General features: G+C 42.8%; 1 protein-coding gene across 2 annotated transcripts in view; it reads right to left on the reverse strand.

Annotated features, from left to right (window-relative positions):
• The window catches only part of POLA1 (DNA polymerase alpha 1, catalytic subunit), a 472,294-nt gene extending 454,989 nt beyond the window's left edge, over positions 1–17,305 (reverse strand). For both annotated transcript variants that reach the window (XM_089673893.1, XM_089673892.1), the window contains exons 1-3: positions 17,171–17,305; positions 11,976–12,100; positions 8,005–8,101 (exon numbers count right to left, since the gene is read on the reverse strand). In XM_089673893.1, the coding sequence (XP_089530019.1) occupies positions 8,005–8,101; positions 11,976–12,100; positions 17,171–17,207 (259 nt within the window). In that variant the 5' untranslated portion in view covers positions 17,208–17,305. The remainder of the gene's footprint in view (positions 1–8,004; positions 8,102–11,975; positions 12,101–17,170) is intronic.
• Positions 17,306–17,600: the final 295 nt, after the last annotated feature.

Genomic DNA, 17,600 nt, shown 5'->3' on the forward strand with positions numbered 1-17,600 from the left:
AATGCCCGAAACTCTTGTAGGGTTCAAATTAACCTCTCCAATTGTGTTTTGCTTAATATGCCTTCCATTTTAACCCAACTTTTTTCTTGTGAATGTGTGTCCAATCACCACCCGTGATAACACCGACAAATAATACTTCCTCATATTTGGCAAATTTAGTCCTCCATTCTCTTTATGATAGCATAAGGTTTCATACTTAATTCTTGGCTCTTTGTTAGCCCATATAAACCTCGATATCAATTTTTTTTATTATCCTAAAAAAGAATCTGGGTAAGTTTATAGGGAGCATCGGAAACTTATACAGGATTTTTGGGACTATTACCATCTTTACCAGATTTATCCGCCCAATCCATGAAGCCCACCCTGAGAGTCTTAACTCCTCTTTAATTTCATTTATTAGTGAGATATAATTAATCTGGTATAGGTCCTTTGTTGCAGGGGTTAGTTTTATTCCCAAATAAATTTAATCACTTTCCCTCCATGCAAATGGTAATTCTTCTTGTAAGTTCTTCCTTTCTACCTTCGATACATTAATATTCCAAATCTCAGATTTTGTAGGGTTTATTTTTAAATTAGATATCTCTCCATACTGTTTCAACAGTGCCATTAATTTGGGTAGCACCACTCTAGGATTCACTATATAAAATGGTATGTCATCTGCATATGCAGCTACCCTATGTTCTACCCCTCCTATCTTAATTGCTGTAATATCTATGTTCTTTCTTGCTGCTGCCAAAAGAGGTTCCAGGGATAATACAAACAATAACGAGGATAGTGGGTATCCCTGTCTAGTTCCATTCTGCATTCCAAAAGTCCCAGTCAGGGTCCAGTTAACCTTCACCGCTGCTAAAACCTGCTGTTAACCTACCTGATGTAAATGTACCCATTCCGGCATCAGTTCCTTCAACCTGGTAGCTAATACTTTCACGAACAATTTGGTATCAGTATTTAGTAATGATATGGGTCTATAGATATTACATTGTGAGCTATCTTGCCCTTCTTTGAGAATGATTGTTATATGTGCGTGCAATGATTCTCCTCTCATTTCCGTTCCTTCTCCCAGCGCATTCATATATCTACAAAGTTTAGGGACCAATAACTCTTAAAATTTTTTATAATATCCCACCGTATAACCGTCAGGGCCCGGGCCCGGGCTCTTCCCCCCCACTGTGTTCTTCAGAGCAGTCCTAATTTCATCTTGGGAGATAGCTCGTTCTAGGGATATGAATTCCTCTTTTGCAATTTTTGGTAAATCTGCTGCAATTAAAAATTCTTGCCTCTGTGGCTTTTAAATTTATGGGGTTCACCTCATACAGCTTACTATAAAACATTTGGAACACATCGGTGATACCAGTGGTGGAATTGACTAACTCCGCATTTTCATGTTTAATTTTTTCTATACAATTTTTTTTTATTTCTTTTCCTTCAATCTCTTCATCATAAATTTTCATGCCCTATTCCCTCACCGATATCTTTCCTTTGAGACTCTATTAAAGACTTTCTTTGTTTCCTGTTCAATTAGGTCCTTCAATTATTCTCTTTTAAGAATAATCTTCCCATATAAATCTGAATCCTGCTTTATTTTATGTGCCTGTTCTAATTTATGTAATTCTTCAATTACCTTTTTAGCTTCTTCTCTTGATCTCTCTTTTTTTTATTCCTGCAGCAATCAAAATTCCCCTCATATAGAGCTTATGTGCCTCCCATATAGTCACCACCGATGACTCCTTGGTTTCATGCATAACAAAGAATTGTTCTAATTCTTCCCTAACCCTCTTTTCTATATCAGGATCCTGCCTAAGTGTCTCGTTTAATCTCCACATGGCCCTCTTATTTCCCTTTCCTCCCAATTGTAGTTTCACCGTGACAGGAGCGCAGTCAGATATGGACATAACCTCTATGTTAGATTTCACCAAGCATTCCAAATGCCTGTGCTCTATTAATACATAATCCAATTGTGAATACGATCTGTGCGCAGAAGAGAAGAAGATATAATAGATATAATCCCTATCTCTGGGATGTTTTACTCTCCAAGTATTAATTGATTTTGATGTAATCCTTTTTTCAACTTTCTTAGTTTTTTCCCTCACCCATTCTGTGCCCCCAAAGACGTATCCATCCGTGGGTCCAAACAGCAATTAAAGTCTCCTGCCACGATTAGACTACCTCTCTTAAATTCCATAATTTTCCCCATTAGAATTAGAAGGAAGTCCTCTGGGTTCTTATTTGGGCAATAAATATTTACCAGTGTATATCTTTGCCCCTGCAATTTCCCTCTTAAGCCTAAATACAGACCCTCTGAATCCACCAATTATTCCTCAACCTCAGTTTATATTTTTTGCAAATCCTTTTGCCACTCCCTTGGCCCTCTTTATTAAGTCTGCATAGTACCAGGTTGGGTAGTACCTAGAGTATAACTTAATGCTGGTGTCATATGAGAGATGTGCCTCTTGAAGAAAGGCCATATCTATAGAGTGTTGATACACTTCTCTAAGCATCTTATGTCTTTTAGTCGGAGAATCAAGACCCTTCACCCTTCAAAATGTTAAATCAGAATCATGTCTAAATATCGATTTCTCTCTTAAATCCACATTTCCATTTATAGGTAGGGGAACCATAACTACTTGACTCATGGACAACCACCCTACCCCCGATTACCCCCTCCCCTAAAACCCTCCTAGCCTATATATTGCCCTAGAATCTGATATGGGACCCCCCAATAGCGATTCCTATTTTGGTGTATGACTGAGCATATACACCAATCTTGACCCCCTGTTCTCAACATAGGGGCTTCTCCTTTCTTTCAACTATATCGAGACCCTGGGGAGCTCCAGACGCCCGCCGTTACTATAATTCTTACCCACAGTTCTTCTCAGGAATCAGATGAAAGATCGCGGGAGCAACAGGCGGGGGGAGCGACGAGAGCGGAGGAGAGAGAGAGTGAGAAAAAAAAAAAAGGGACAAGGAAGGGGATGAAAAAAGTCCCCATTCCATCTCCCCCTCTCTATTCCTACCCTCTCCCTTTCCCCCCCCCCCTCCTTCGAACCCCACATCCAACTACCTTTTCCTTCTATTAACTTGCTGACCATCCCTCCACATCCACAAACTGAAATTCTAATTTTTCACAAAATGTCTCTTCAATCCTCCAGGCATCTCAATCTTGCTGACTTCCCATTTCTCCACCAGATCAGACAGGCCGGGAATCCCCCAGTTATACTGAAATTCTCTTTCATCTGATCTAATAACGATTTCAGTACTCTTCTTCTAGACAAAGTCTCAGAAGCTATGTCCGCGAAAATCTGCAAGTTCGTGTCTCGCGCAGTTTTTTCCATATTCGCTCTCTTTCTTCGTAATTATGAAAATGCACAATCACGTCTCTGGGAGACTCTGATGAGATTCCCGGAGATCGTCTAATTCTTTGCACTCTCTCCAATTTTAAAGGGTCCGTGCCTGCTCTACCTAACAAGGGGTTAAGTTTGCTTTTTATTTTTCCCGGCAGATCCTCTTCTCTTGTATCCTCTGGTAGGCCTCGGATCCTCAGATTATTTCTCCATTCTCTTGTTCCTCCACTTTATATGATAACTTCCTCTGTTCTTTTTCCATCTCTTCTACTCCCTTTTCCAAATTTTATAATCTCCTGCACTTGGGCCTCCATTTTTTCCTCTATTTCTTCAACTCTAGACAACATTCGACCCAAGTCCTTATGAATTTTTTATGGAGCATTCTAGTTTTGCAAACATTTCTACCATCTCATTTTTAGAAGGCATTTGAGATAAAGCTCCCTGTTGGCCCGTCATGCTTTTTTCCATTATACTTTATTTATAGATTCATTTGGCTGATCTCTATCTCGCATTCCGAATGACAATCTAGATTGTTCCCCATACGACTTCCTCTTTATTTCCTTTTGATTCCCCGGACCTTGTCTCTCAGGGCTCTTTTCTTGTATTGGCATGTATCTCTTAATAGAACTCGAGTTAGTATTCGACTGAAGGGTCTTTCCCCCTCCTCCTTTGGTAGTTCTACTCATATTACATGGACTTATCCGCAAGTTATATAGGAAGGATTAATCCGTATCATATATGCAGTCCTAAGTATATTAACATAGATATAGAGTATAATCACGTTATCCTGATTACACTTGACCTACTGAGAACACCCAGCACCTTCTTCTTCTACCCGCCCAGTCCTCCCTCACAAATGTCCAGGCTCCTACGGCAACAATAAAGCAATATTGGCATGACTATTAAGCCGTTGTTCACGGCAACTCACGGAGTCCTTGTAGGCATGAGTCTCTAGCTCCATATGGATGGATGATCTGGGCGGGGAGTCGGTTGATTAAAAGACGCTTGTGCTATCGGGTGTCTTAGGGTCTTTTATTCTCCTGTTGACAGATCCTTTCCATGCAGTGTCTTCAGGAAGCCGTCCCTCATCTGATACCACCAAGGGATCTGTCCTCGGTCCCTCCAGGAGCCCAGGGACCAGCCTCCTCAATGAAACCACAGGCTGAGCAGCTGCAGCACCTCCACTTCACTCCTCCAGGAAGCCCGGCACCGGCATTCTCCTCCTGTCAAACAGGGACACAACCGCCTCCCTCTGGCACAGGAAGCCCCAGCGTCCTGTCCCCACCACTGCAGGCAGATCTCCCGGGATTCCCCTGAGCCTGACATGTGGGTGCCTCCCAGCTTCTCCGGTAACTGTTGCACCACCACTCGACTGCGGGGGGAGATCAAAGCCTCCCCTCTCTGCTCTCATCCGCCTGGCCCCCAGTGAGACCTGCAAGGTAGGTCCGAGGCGTATTACACCTTCAAGCAGGCAGCCCTGTCTCAGTCACCAGTATCCGGAGCTCCTCTGCGTCCCAAGCTTAAGGCGCCATACTCGGGGCCCTCCCCCTTGCTGATCCACAGTTCACGGCTCTGACAGACCAAGGCTTTCTAAACGATAGAGCTAATCTCTGCTCCTGAAATGTAACACCATTGCACAAAAAGCATAAATACACACATACATTATTCCAGAGTAAAAACATTTTTAAAAAAAAGTAGAGTTCATTGTAGAAATGGTAATGGATCCAGTGATTTATACAAAGTCTAAAGCCACAGCTGAATATAAATCTTTAAAGTCATAAAAACATAGAAATCACTTCTAATAAGATACAGAGGGGGTTATACTACAAATCACAGATACATAATGCCACATTAAATATCTGGGAACAATCCCTTCAGCAGGTAAAAAAAAAAAAAAAGGGACAAGATGAAGAAGTTCAGAAAAGAGGGTACAGAAAAATATAAATATATGCTCTCACAATACATAAAAGTAAATTAAGAGCATCTATTAAAGGAAAAACTTAAAATTAGCAGAAGTGGCTTTTTTTGTAAAAAGAACACGGAGTTAGAGAACACCTTAACCTAGTTTTCTGTAACTCCAAGCTGTACTTGGTTGAAAGAGAAAGTAAACAATTTGGAGGTATTTACCATTATCACACCTATTAGGTATAGTTGTTTTTTCTAACAGAGACTTAGGCTGCATTCACACTACAATTTTGAGTTGCAGGCAGAAACACCATGATTCCAAATCATATGGGGATCTTGGAAAAATTGCAATGATTGTGTTTAGGTGCCATTCATATTTAATTGCATCTCAAAACACAGTGCGGTTTTGCTGCAATTGTCCCACATCAGAATTGCACAGCAAGCAGGAAGTTTGTTGTCCAAAGAAGCATGTTACATGTTCCACCCATTTTTAGATTGTAATGTGTTCCCATTCCTGCAGCTCTTCCTCACTTCCATGACAGAAGGCCAAGGATCTTCTCCCTGCACCTACTGTCACAGTTTGAAAAGAGTGCTGCTGTGTCATTCATACTCAGAATTCTGTGGATGAATAGATTACCAGTACCAGCCTTTGTGGCTGACAGCAGGAGCTGGACATTGCATCACTGATTGAGGGTGCAATGGTTTCCAGGCTCCTAAGGAAAAAAAAAAAATAGAATAAATGCACATTATTTTTTTTTTATTGCTAGCATTATATTTTTTTCTTGCATTCTAAATTTTGAGCATGCATAGTGCAGTATTCACGCCACACATACACACTGTAAAAAGTATGCTACAGGGGTGTGGAAATTTTTGAAAAAAGTACTTGTCCAGAGACTAAATCGGGGCCCCAATCTACTTGTACTTCATGACAATTTGATTTGTCCTGATAAGAAAAAAAATCTTTTAACCAAAATCATATTTAAATCGGAGGTGATTTTAGGAATGTCGGGGGGGGGCTTTTAAAAACAAAAGAGGCTTTATGGTGACTTAAACAGCGCTATGGTAAAAATATTACACGTTTATCTCCTCCTCCCCTCCCTGCTTGTCTCCAGCACCGCACCCATGGACTAGCAAGGAGGGGAGAGACCTTGGAGTGTGATGAACAACGATTGGCTGCTCATCAGGTATGGGTGGGTCAGGCTTATACTTTATCCCTTTCGCTGCCAGAGCCGTTTTTGCATTTTTTGCACACGTTTAAAAAAATCATTTTAGGCCTGAGCATTACACAAAACTCCCAAACATGATATATTTTCTGAAAGCAGAGACCCTAGAGAATAAAATAGTGGTAGCTCCAATATTTTATGTTGCATGATTTTACCACAAAATGTTTGTAAGAAATACAAGCAAGTTAATTTTAGGGCACAAAAAAAAGCAATAAATTACCTAATTTTTTTGTAAAATATAAAAGGTGAGGTTGCAGCAAGTAAATAGATATCCAACTTGTCAAACCTTAAATTTCTGCACGCTCGTGAAATGGCGACAAATTTCAGTACCCTATATTTTCTATAGGTCGACACTTTTAAAGCTCCTTAATGTCATCAGTTTAGTGTTACAGAGGAGTTCTGGTGCAAGAATTAGTGCTCTCATCCTAGCATGCGCGGTGATATGTGACATGTGTATCGCAATCGACGGTTTCATACATAGGCGCCCCAGCGAGTGCTTTTACGTTTGTACGTGCGTATATGTGGGGGTGGGGGCCTCAAAGTCCCCTATATGATTTTTGGTGACAGGTTCTTTTTGAGACATGCAAGGCCTAAAAGACCCTGCATGTCTCCCCTCTACTCCACTGAATGTAATGTGGTGCACATCTGCACCATATTACATTAATTCCCCGGGGATTGTATTGCAATCTCTCAACGGGGACCCAGAACGTCACTTCCGAGTCAGCACAAGACAGGGAGGGGAGTGGACTTGTCCGCTCTTCTCCCTCCTCTCTAGCCGACGAAGAGCCGGGCTCAGGGTGTGGAGAGGCTGGTACTGTGTGAAAGCAACCGACGGCAGGTGAGCCCGCTGCTTTCCTGCAGCAGGACTAAATGAAGAGAAAAACTACCTGCCCAGTGCCCAGAACTACATGTCTCGGGCGTCGGGCGATAGGAATCAAACATCCCTGTGCTATGCATGCTTACTTACATGTTATTGCTAGGAATCTAGAAGAATCAAATTAGTTTATTTCCTATATTGCTCAACACATAAATTTGTACTTTTTTATATGCACACGATTCATCTGCAATTCAGTTTTACTGCAGAACACTGGTAAACAAAAAAGCATGCGAAGGGTTAGTAAACTATTCTAATCTGAAAGTTAGCCAGTCCCCTGAAGTACACAGTACCCATCTCTAGTGGGTACTCCCAGTTCACAAAAAAACATTTCCCTGACACCCGGAGGCTTGTGCAGGCCCCAACTTGGGAAACCTGGGGCCCCAGAATCAAGGTTGCGCAATGTGCAAATGCAGATTTCTAATTCCAATTTCTTGCCAAGTACAAAGATAAAATTACCTTTTGCAAATTGAGCATCCTGGGTTCCAACAGATTTTAAGGTGTTTAAAAACAAATAGTACCTCTATGTGCCCATTTTAACTAGGAAAACTCAAATTGCTTTGTGACAGCTTTAATTTAAAAAGGTATCTCTATATTTAAGCAGTACCAAGAACATATCATGCAGCTATTATTCAATATTAGCTTTAACAAGGAAACTCACCATCATCCACTATCCAGTCATCATCTTGACGGTCTCGGACAATCTTTGAATAAGATGCTTCATCTACTTCTTCATAAACACTTGTCATTTCTTCCACCTTAAGGTAAAATGGGAAAATTCAAACAAAAAATAAATGTATGCATCTACTAAGGTGCTGCAGGGTCTGAATTATTCTATTTAGGGTGTACCTGTACACTTGCTGTGTACTGTGCCCAAGTACAACTGTCCCCAACCCCTGCTGGTCTGCATTCACATTGTGCTGTGTTGGAGCATGCTTACATCATCTCTGCCAGCCAGCCCATAGTGATCCCTGTTTCCATGCCCCATTAGTGAAGCTGGAGTAGGCTACATATAGGAGTCTGATCAATGGGCACTGAATGATCGAAGCTTATTTCAACAGGACATGCACATCACCAATTTAGTAGATGCCAGCTGACATCTCCATTATTACCTATGAGGCTGTAACCAGGAGCATTGGGATCCCTACCCATCTGTCTGATTAGTTGTGTGAACAGAATATTGGATAGACAAAAATCCAAAAAAAAAAAAAAAAAAGTGGTAGCAATGGCTATACCAGCTGATCATGCTCTACATATTGTAAGGCAAAGGCACCAAAAAAAAAAAAAAAAAAAACACAAGTGCATTGTGTGATAATCTCTACCCTTCTAGGCACTGGATATTCACATTAGGGCTACAAAGCTAAATAAAATTGTGAATCATATACAGCACCTATCATTTTATAATCTAAGCAAACAGTCCAAACTTTCACTCTTCGATGTTCATCTGAATGCCAAACGTTTAGGATGTTCTTTGTGAACAAACATGACAACTGCCTGCTGTCAACAGATGCTAAAAAGTAGCAAGTGTCCACACCAGCCTCATCCTTCGCATCCACTGATGTCACCCTGCCTATTAACATGAACCAAAGATGGATGGCCATGGCAATATTTGCGCAACAATGTTACCACTATCATTGCTGATGACAGTTCAGTGAGCTGTTTTTCAACATGTGGCTGTTGTCGTGTTAGAGTCAACGGTCTTTAATCATAGTTGACAAGGATCTACATAGTACCATTTTTTTACCTCTTACTCATACACCTGGGGAGTGTGGTATCTGGAGCCTACTAATTATCAATTGTCCAGACTCATATAAGCACCCTACACAGTTAAGGGTATGTGGCCAGGTATGATTCAATGATTCGGATGGGGGATCTGGAATGGATTTTAAGGGGCTACCCTATGCACTTTTTTTTTTCACGTAGAGTTCCCTATTAAATTCCATACCAAATACAGAAGGTCTGGAATGATTTGGACGGGTCCACTGAACCATTTTTTTAAATTTTTGTGTGGGATGAACAGCAAGACATTTACAAAGAAAAAATAAAAACTTGTAAATTGCCAGTAAATCATAATTCACTGCCAGCTTTGTTTTTTTAATGACATGAGACCCCCTGCCCCAGACCCCGGGGAAAAAAAAAAAAAAAATCACATACTAGATCCTTAACGCCTTGCCTACCAAGGTATGTAACAAACATCCTGGTATTTAAGGGTTAAAGCAAGCTCTCAGCTGCTGTTTAGCTGTAAACTTGGTATCGGTTTTTAGAGCCTGCAAAGGGCTTTCAGCTAGAAGCGATATAGGCAGCTCTAGAAATCCAAGATGATGGAGCCAGGGATCCACAGAGGTGAGAACAGGCTGCAGAAGTCCAAGCTGGATTCAAGGGACTGGAAAACATCTCATTTTTAAAAGCAGCTACAGTACTACAATATCTGTAGCAAATGACTTTTTTTTTTTTAAAGGATAAGTTCACCTTTGGTAACATGTTACATGCTACACCTGTATTTAGGGTGTAACACGTAACAGGTTACCTTAGGTCACCTGCCCTCTCCACCACCCCCCCCGCCCACCACCAATCCCTAATTGTGACAGCAGGCAGGAGGGACCCTCTCCTTACACCCACTGTCACAATTCACAAACAACTTATTCATTCACATTTCCTGTGAACGAATGCACTACAACTATCATTTGCCATTGTGGCAGAAAGGTTGTAATTCTCAATGAACTGCAAGGGTGCTGGTCAGCACTCTAGTAGTTCATTCTTCCTGCAGTTCAGTATCTGCCTGCCCTACAGGAGGTACAGGAAGACAGTTATTATTATACAGTATTTATATAGCGCCAAAGGGTATGCTCAGCGCTGTACAGTAGCAGGGGGGACAGAACATGAGACAAGACAGTAACAATACACGGGGGGTTCGAGGACCCTGCTCTTTCAAGCTTACAATCTAGGAGGGAGGGGAAGGTGGTACAGGAGGAAATGGCTGTGGGGGATGGAGTGGTGGGAGGAGTGGAGGAGGTTAGTGGTCAGGTGAGGTTGGGGTAGGCTTCTCTGAAGAGGAGGGTTTTCAGGGTGCGCCTGAAGGTGAGGAGGGTAGGTGACAGTCTGATGGATTGGGGGAGGGAGTTCCAGAGGATGGGGGAAGTCCTAGAGAAGTCCTGCAATCGGGCGTGGTAGGAGGAGACCAGGGAGATAGAGAGTAGAAGGTCCTGTGAGGAGCGGAGGGCACGGGTAGGGTAGTATTTGGGTATCAGGTCAGTTATCTAGCTTGGGGCGGCGTTGTGAATGGCTTTGTAGGTCAGAGTTAACAGAGTCTGCAAGATCCTGGCTTTACAGACTGCAGAGTTAAAAAATAAATGCACAGTTCACATTTTTTACCTGCAAAAAAAGGTAAAAATATGTGTGTGCGTGTGTGTATATATATATATATATATATATATATATATATATATCTCTATCTATCTATCTATCTCTTTGCACAGCTATACAGGCACTCAAGAATTCAACAATGAAGCACAAAGGCTACCTTAGCTTTTTTAACCGCTTCTCGACAGGGCAGCACGGGTGCGCAAAATCATGTATATATACATGTGATTTTGCATTTCCGGGTATGGGGCGCGTGGCTGCAGCTGTCAATCACCGGGCCCCGGCCAGTAATTACCCGCTGGCGTCCAGTGATTACCGAGCATCTCCGACAGGGAGGAAGACTGTTTTGTTTACAGTCTTCCTCCCTGTCAGCTCGAGCACACTGCTCGGGATGGCTGTGCACAGTACAGCTATCCTGATCAGTGTGCTTAAAGTAAAGCACACACCCCCCACCCCCTAGCAAACCATTCCCTACATATAGTTAATCCTTTGATCACCTATCATGTTAACCACTTCCTGCCCAGTGCCATTAGTACAGTGTCAGTGCTTTTTTTTTTTAGCACTGATCTCTGTATTGAAGTCACTGGGGATGTCAGTGACACTAAGTCAGTTCCCCCCAGTTCCGCTAAAAGTCGCTGATAGCCACCATTACTAGTAGAAAAAAAAAATCCCAAGATCTATACCACCATTTCTAAATGCTATAACTTTCACGTAAATCAATTAATTTACATGTATTGGGATTTTTTTTAGCAAAGATGTCGCAAAATACAGTTTGGCCTAAATTTATGATGAAATTTGATTTTTTTTACTGAACAATTTAAAAGCAAAAAGTCCAAAATATTGTTTTTTTCTCAAAAAATTGTTGGACTTTTTATTTATTTATTTTTTTTTAATAGCGCAACAAAATAAAAACCACACAGGCGATCTAGATCATACCACCAAAAGAATGCTCAATTTGTGGGAAAAAGAGGACGTAAATTTAATCTGGGTGCAGCGTTGAACGACTGCGCAATTGTCAATTAAAATAACGCAGTGCTGTAAAGCAAGAAAATGGCCTGGTCAGAAAGGGGGGGGGTAAATCCTCAGGAGGGCAAGTGGTTAAAATAAGCTTGCTTTCATTATTGCAGATGTGAGATTCTTTTGACTGCCATGACAAGTAGGACAGTCATGACCTTTGCAGGCAAAGGATTCAATAACAAAAACGTGGTTGGAGATCTGCAAAAAAATCTTTCATGTTACAACGTAGAAATGAAAAGACTGGAGTTTACTTACTTCATACTTCACTTTTTCACCAGCCTTTACTTTTCTCAACCGCTCCAAGGCTTCCTTACGGCCTTTCTTTTCAGTTTTTTCACGTCGTGAACGCGAAGCTGCAAAACTTCCAGAATCCGCCATGTCTGAAACCAAGATATACAAAAAAATATACCATACAATCAAAAATCAAGTGGGAAAACTAAAAAAAAAAAAAAATGTTTTTACAAGCAGTCTTGCTCCTGAGCTGCTGCTCAGCATTTCCATTCATAAATTCATACTACAAGACTCATAAAAAAAGATTCATGAAGTATGACACACAAACATCTATACCCCTCAGTCATGGAATGCAGAAGAACTGCAGCACAGCATCCAGTATTCTCTGTATGAATGAAATGAAAATAGAAAGTTGGAATTCAGTTTTTCTTTTGCCCTCTATGTCCTGTTGTGGAAATTTCATTCCAGTGCTCTTTTTTCCCAAGACAGCGTGAGGAAAGTACTGCCGATAACCGGCAATTATCAGAGGATGGATCGGCACCGATCATCAGTACCCTGATGATCGGTGCCCAGCAGTGCCACCCATCAGTGTCACCCACCTGTGCCCAGAAGTGCCACCCACCTGTGCCTATCATTGTAGCACCCATCAGTGGAGCCTTATCAACGCACATCAGTGAAGGAGAAAAATTACCTCTTTGCAAAATTTTATAATAGAAACAAAGACTTTTTTTTTCACATTTTTTGCACTTTTTTCATTTATAGCGCAAAAAATAAAACACCCAGTGGCAAATAAATACCATCAAAAGAAAGCTCTATTTAAATGAAAGAAAAATTATAAAAATTGTGTATGGATACAGTGTTGCATGACCGCGCAATTGACATTCAAACTGCGACAACGCTGAAAGCTGAAAATTGGCCTGGGCAGGAAGGGGGTAAGTGCCCAGTAGGCAAGTGGTTAAACACATGTATGCATGCATGAAAGTGATATTAAAGGCAAAAAAAAAAAAAACACAACAAACATGTCATACTTACCTGCTCTGTGTAGTGGTTTTGCACAGAGCTGTCCCAATCCCCCTGCTGGTGCAACTGGACCCTCCCTGCTCCCTAGTGCCCCCCAGAGCAAGCAGCTTGCTATAAGGGCATCCAAGCAGTCTTGCTCCTGAGCTGCTGCTCAGCATTTCCATTCATAAAGCCGTGGCTCGGCCTTGCCCCCTCTCTCTCCTCACTGGCTGTGATTGGCAACATCAGGAACAAATGGCTCCCACTGCTGCCTCAGCCAATGAAGAGGTAGAAGAAGAGTCTCCAGAAAGCTAAGGCTCTCATGCACATTGCTGGATCGCGATGGGGCTCAGGCAAGTATTAGTGGGGCTGCTGCACACAGAAGGTTTTTTACCTTCATGCATAAAGGTAAAAAACCTGGAGCCTTTACAATCACTTTAAAAGGATAAGTTCACCTTTTGGACAAAAATAATAAATGCACATTTTTTTGCAGGTAAAAAAAATGTACATTTATTATTTTTGTCCAAAGGAGCATGTAAAGCATTGCACCAGTGATCAGTAGATTGCTGGTGTCATGCAGGTCTCCTGCAGACCTGTCAGTATATCTGCTTGCCGTATGGGACTTACAGTCAAGCAGATATTCTGACAGGCGCTCCACAGTGCGGTGGTAGTTAATTGAAAACTACAAGCCGACAGCCGCTAAGACTGCCAGGACTTGTCGGCACTCATTCACAGAATGAGAATGATGTGAATGTATAATATATATTTAAAGCGCTTCGTGAATTGACGGCACTATATAAGTACCTGCAATAATAATAATAATAATAGCTCTGTGAATGAGTGGCGCAGCCATGTGGGCGGAGCCCCGCACGGCCATGCTGTCCTCACATCTGACATAGTATGGGGAGACTTCTTCCTGTATTATCTGTCAGAGGGAGGGGGAAGCAGTGAGCACGGCTGCGGCTTTGGGTACGTTACATGGTCCACCCTAAAAACAGGTGGAACATGTAACAAGTTCCAAAGGTGATCTAAAAAGGTAGGGTTGCCACATTCATCCCTTTGAACCAAACATTACTCAGGTTCTGTGGCTAAGGTGGTAACTAAAATCACTTAGTGCCTTATCTGTTTGGGTTTAAAGGGATGAGGTGGCAACCCTATCTAAGGCTAGCTTCACACCTATGCAGGTTGCAATTGAGCAGTTTCTGCATTGCGTTTTTGCACCTGCATTTTTTTATGCTTTTTTTCTTCTTGTTGCTAGGCAGATTTAAAAACGCAAAATGCATCAAAAACAGCAAAAACGCACAACATGATTTTCTGCACCATTTCCATTAAAGTCTATAAAACCAATAACGCAACTTTTTGCGTTAAAAAAAAAGTCCCTGACCCTTTCCGAAAAGCACACCGAGTGAAAACGCGGAGATGTGAACATGTCCCATAGGAAATCATGTTAAATGGACTGTACTGCATTTCTGCGTAAACCGCTGTGGAAAACGCTTAGGTGTGAACCTAGGGTAAAATCCTTTAACCACATTGGGTGCGATTTGCACGCCAGGTGACTTGCAAATTGTATGTCAAGTAGAGCCCTATTGTCCGCTATTAGGAGCGGTCATATTGGTGTGGTTCCGACTTGGTTGGAGCCGCACCGATTTCTAAAGTAGCACATGCACTACTTTTGTTGCGATTTGCACAGACATCTGTGTCAGATGTCTTGCAAATCGCAAGGAAATCGGCAGATCACCCGATTCTGAAATCGCACGGTTTCACTGTAAGTTTCACGATTTTAAAAATCAGGTTTGATGTGAGCGGGGTGTAATACAACAAACCAGGACGCCAATGTGTGAATGGGCCTTACACCACACGCACTGATGTCAGATTACCTCCCTCAGTCTTCAGATCTCTCAATGTTGAGGTCAATACTAATGCCCTGTCCACACGATAAGAAAATTGTACGAAAAAATTTTCGTACAAGGACCGATCGTCCGATAATCGGATCATTAGTACACAACTTTCGAGACCTGATCATGACAATTCGTGTGACAATATCCAAAGGGACAAGCGAGAATTTTTCTCGTACGACACCAGATTGTACGATTTTTGTTTATTCAGTACAGTAGTCGTCCAAAAATACAATACAAATACATGACATCACTGTCAAATTCTCGCTTTTGGATTTTATTTATTTCAGGTACTTATATAGCGCCATCACTTTACGCAGCGCTTTACATATATATTGTACATTCATATCAGTCTCTAACCCTCAAGGGGTGTACAGTCTAAGGTCCCTAACTCACATCATACATACTAGGGCCAATTTAGACAGGATCCAATTCACTTACCAGCATGTCTTTGGAGTGTGGGAGGAAACCGGAGTACCCGGCGGAAACTCGCACAGGGAGAACATACAAACTCCAGGCAGGTGGTGCCGTGGCTGGGATTCGAACCAATGACCCTAGTACTGCCAGGTGGAAGTGCTAACCATTTAGCCACTTTGATTTTATTGAGTCTTTGTATCTTTAGCCACTTGCCTACCAGGCACTTATACCCCCTTCCTTACCAGGCCAATTTTCAGCTTTCAGCGCTGCCGCACTTTGATTGACAATTGCGCGGTCATGCAACATTGTACCTATATGAAATTTTGATCATTTTTTTCTCACAAATAGAGCTTTCTTTTGGTGGTATTTAATCGCCACTGGGCGCTTTACTTTTTGCGCTATAAATAAAAAAATTGCAAAAAATTTGAAAAAAAAAAAAAAGTTTATTTGTTTCTTTTATAAAATTTTTCAAACAGGTATTTTTTCTCCTTCACTGATGTGCGTTGATGAGGCAGCACTGATGGGCACTGATGGGCACTGATAGGCAGTACTAATGAGGTGGCACGGATAGGCGGCACTGATAGACAGCACTAATTAGGGGTCACGGATAGGCGGCACTAATATGCAGCACTGATAGGTGACACTGATGATGGGTACTGATAGACGGCACTGACTGGCATCACTGCTGGGCACTGACTGGTGGCACTGACTGGCAGCACTGCTGGGCTGCACTGGTGGGTGGCACTGGTGGGTGGCACTGGTGGGCACAGGCGGGTGGGCACAGGCGGGTGGCACTGGTGGGCACCTGTAGGTGGCACTTCTGGGCACAGGTAGGTGGCACTGCAGAGTGGCACAGGTGGGTGCACTGATGGGCACGGGTGGGCGGAGCTAGTGGGCGCACTGCTGGGCGGAACTTGCGGGTGGCACTGCTGGGCACCGATCATCAGGGCACTGATCATCAGTGCCCTGATGATCGGTGCCGATCCCCGCTCTGACAACTGCCGGTTCTCGGCAGTACTTTCCTCACGATCTGACAGCGTGAGGAAAGTGCAGCCGAGAACCGGCACTTGCATTTCCCTGTGATCAGCGTGTCATTGGACACCGCTGATCAGGTGGTAAAAGGCCGCTGTGATTGGCCTTTTACCACATCACGTGATCAGCTGTGTCCGTAGGACACAGCAATCACGGAGATCGCCGGGTGCGCGCCCCCTGGGGCGCGCAGGAGAGCGCGTTCTGGGAGGACGTCATATGACGTCCACTCAGAACTGGCCGACCGCAGTGAAGCCGTCATTTGGCTATCTGCGGTCGGCAGCTGGTTAGTAACCATTTCACTTTTGATATGATACTAGCAGGCAAAAAAAAAAAATGTACGATAGTTCATCCAATATTCTCGTGTGTATGGGATTCAAGACACACTGGGGGTCATTTACTAAAACTGGTGCAACTGTGCATAGCAACCAACCAGCTTCCAAGTTTGCTAAAACTTCATTGAACAAGCTGAAGTTAGCATCTGATTGGCTACTAAGCACCAGGTTTAGTAAATGTCCCCCACTGTGTTAGGTGTCATCCACACAGCAGGGATGAACACATGGTCACGGTTACTTCCAGCAACACTGAGAACTGCAATCTGATTGGCTGCTATAAAAGTCGCTGCATGTCATTTCCTGTGCCTGGTGTGAGGAATGTAGTGTGTTCAGGGGGGAGCACAGATGTCCTGCAGTCTGTGACCCACCTACAAACCCCTTCCCCTGCCGTGCACCACAGCGGACCCCTATTACAGTAACAAACCCAAAGACACTTCAGTGTACACGTTACAGACAGAATCTCGCCATGAACTGGCTGAACCGCAACCATGTCATTTATAGAAGTGAAATGCGTGCTTTGTACCGTCACCCCGCCCCCGATTACCGTGCTGCGGGTTGTCTCCCTTGGACACAGGAGCCATGATCTCAGGACTGGACTACCGAGAGCTGACGGAATCCTCCTGGCGCCAAAACTAGCAGAACCCGGACACACACACAGCTGCAATCAAACTGGCGCGACCCTGCTGACCAATCAGAGAATACAGGAAAAAGACATTCTCCAATCACAAGCGAAGCGTTCTCTCGCTCTCCTCTCAGCACACGTGCGCGTTCCAGAGTTCTCAGGGCGCGCTGTCGTGTGTGATAAAGCGCATGCGCGGTGTAAAGACATCCTAATCTTATGAGATAGACATCAGTTAAAACGTTAGTAAACATTTAAAATACAAGTTCACCTTTTAGAAAAAATAATAAATGCATATTTGTAGCAGGTAAAAAAAAAAATGTGCATTGATTATTTTGGCTGCAGGAGCCTGTAA

This window comes from Staurois parvus, unplaced genomic scaffold, assembly GCF_062004578.1.
Source record: "Staurois parvus isolate SC_StPar_1 unplaced genomic scaffold, SC_StPar_1.0 ptg000145l, whole genome shotgun sequence".
In the NCBI taxonomy this organism is placed as follows: Eukaryota; Metazoa; Chordata; class Amphibia; order Anura; family Ranidae; genus Staurois; species Staurois parvus.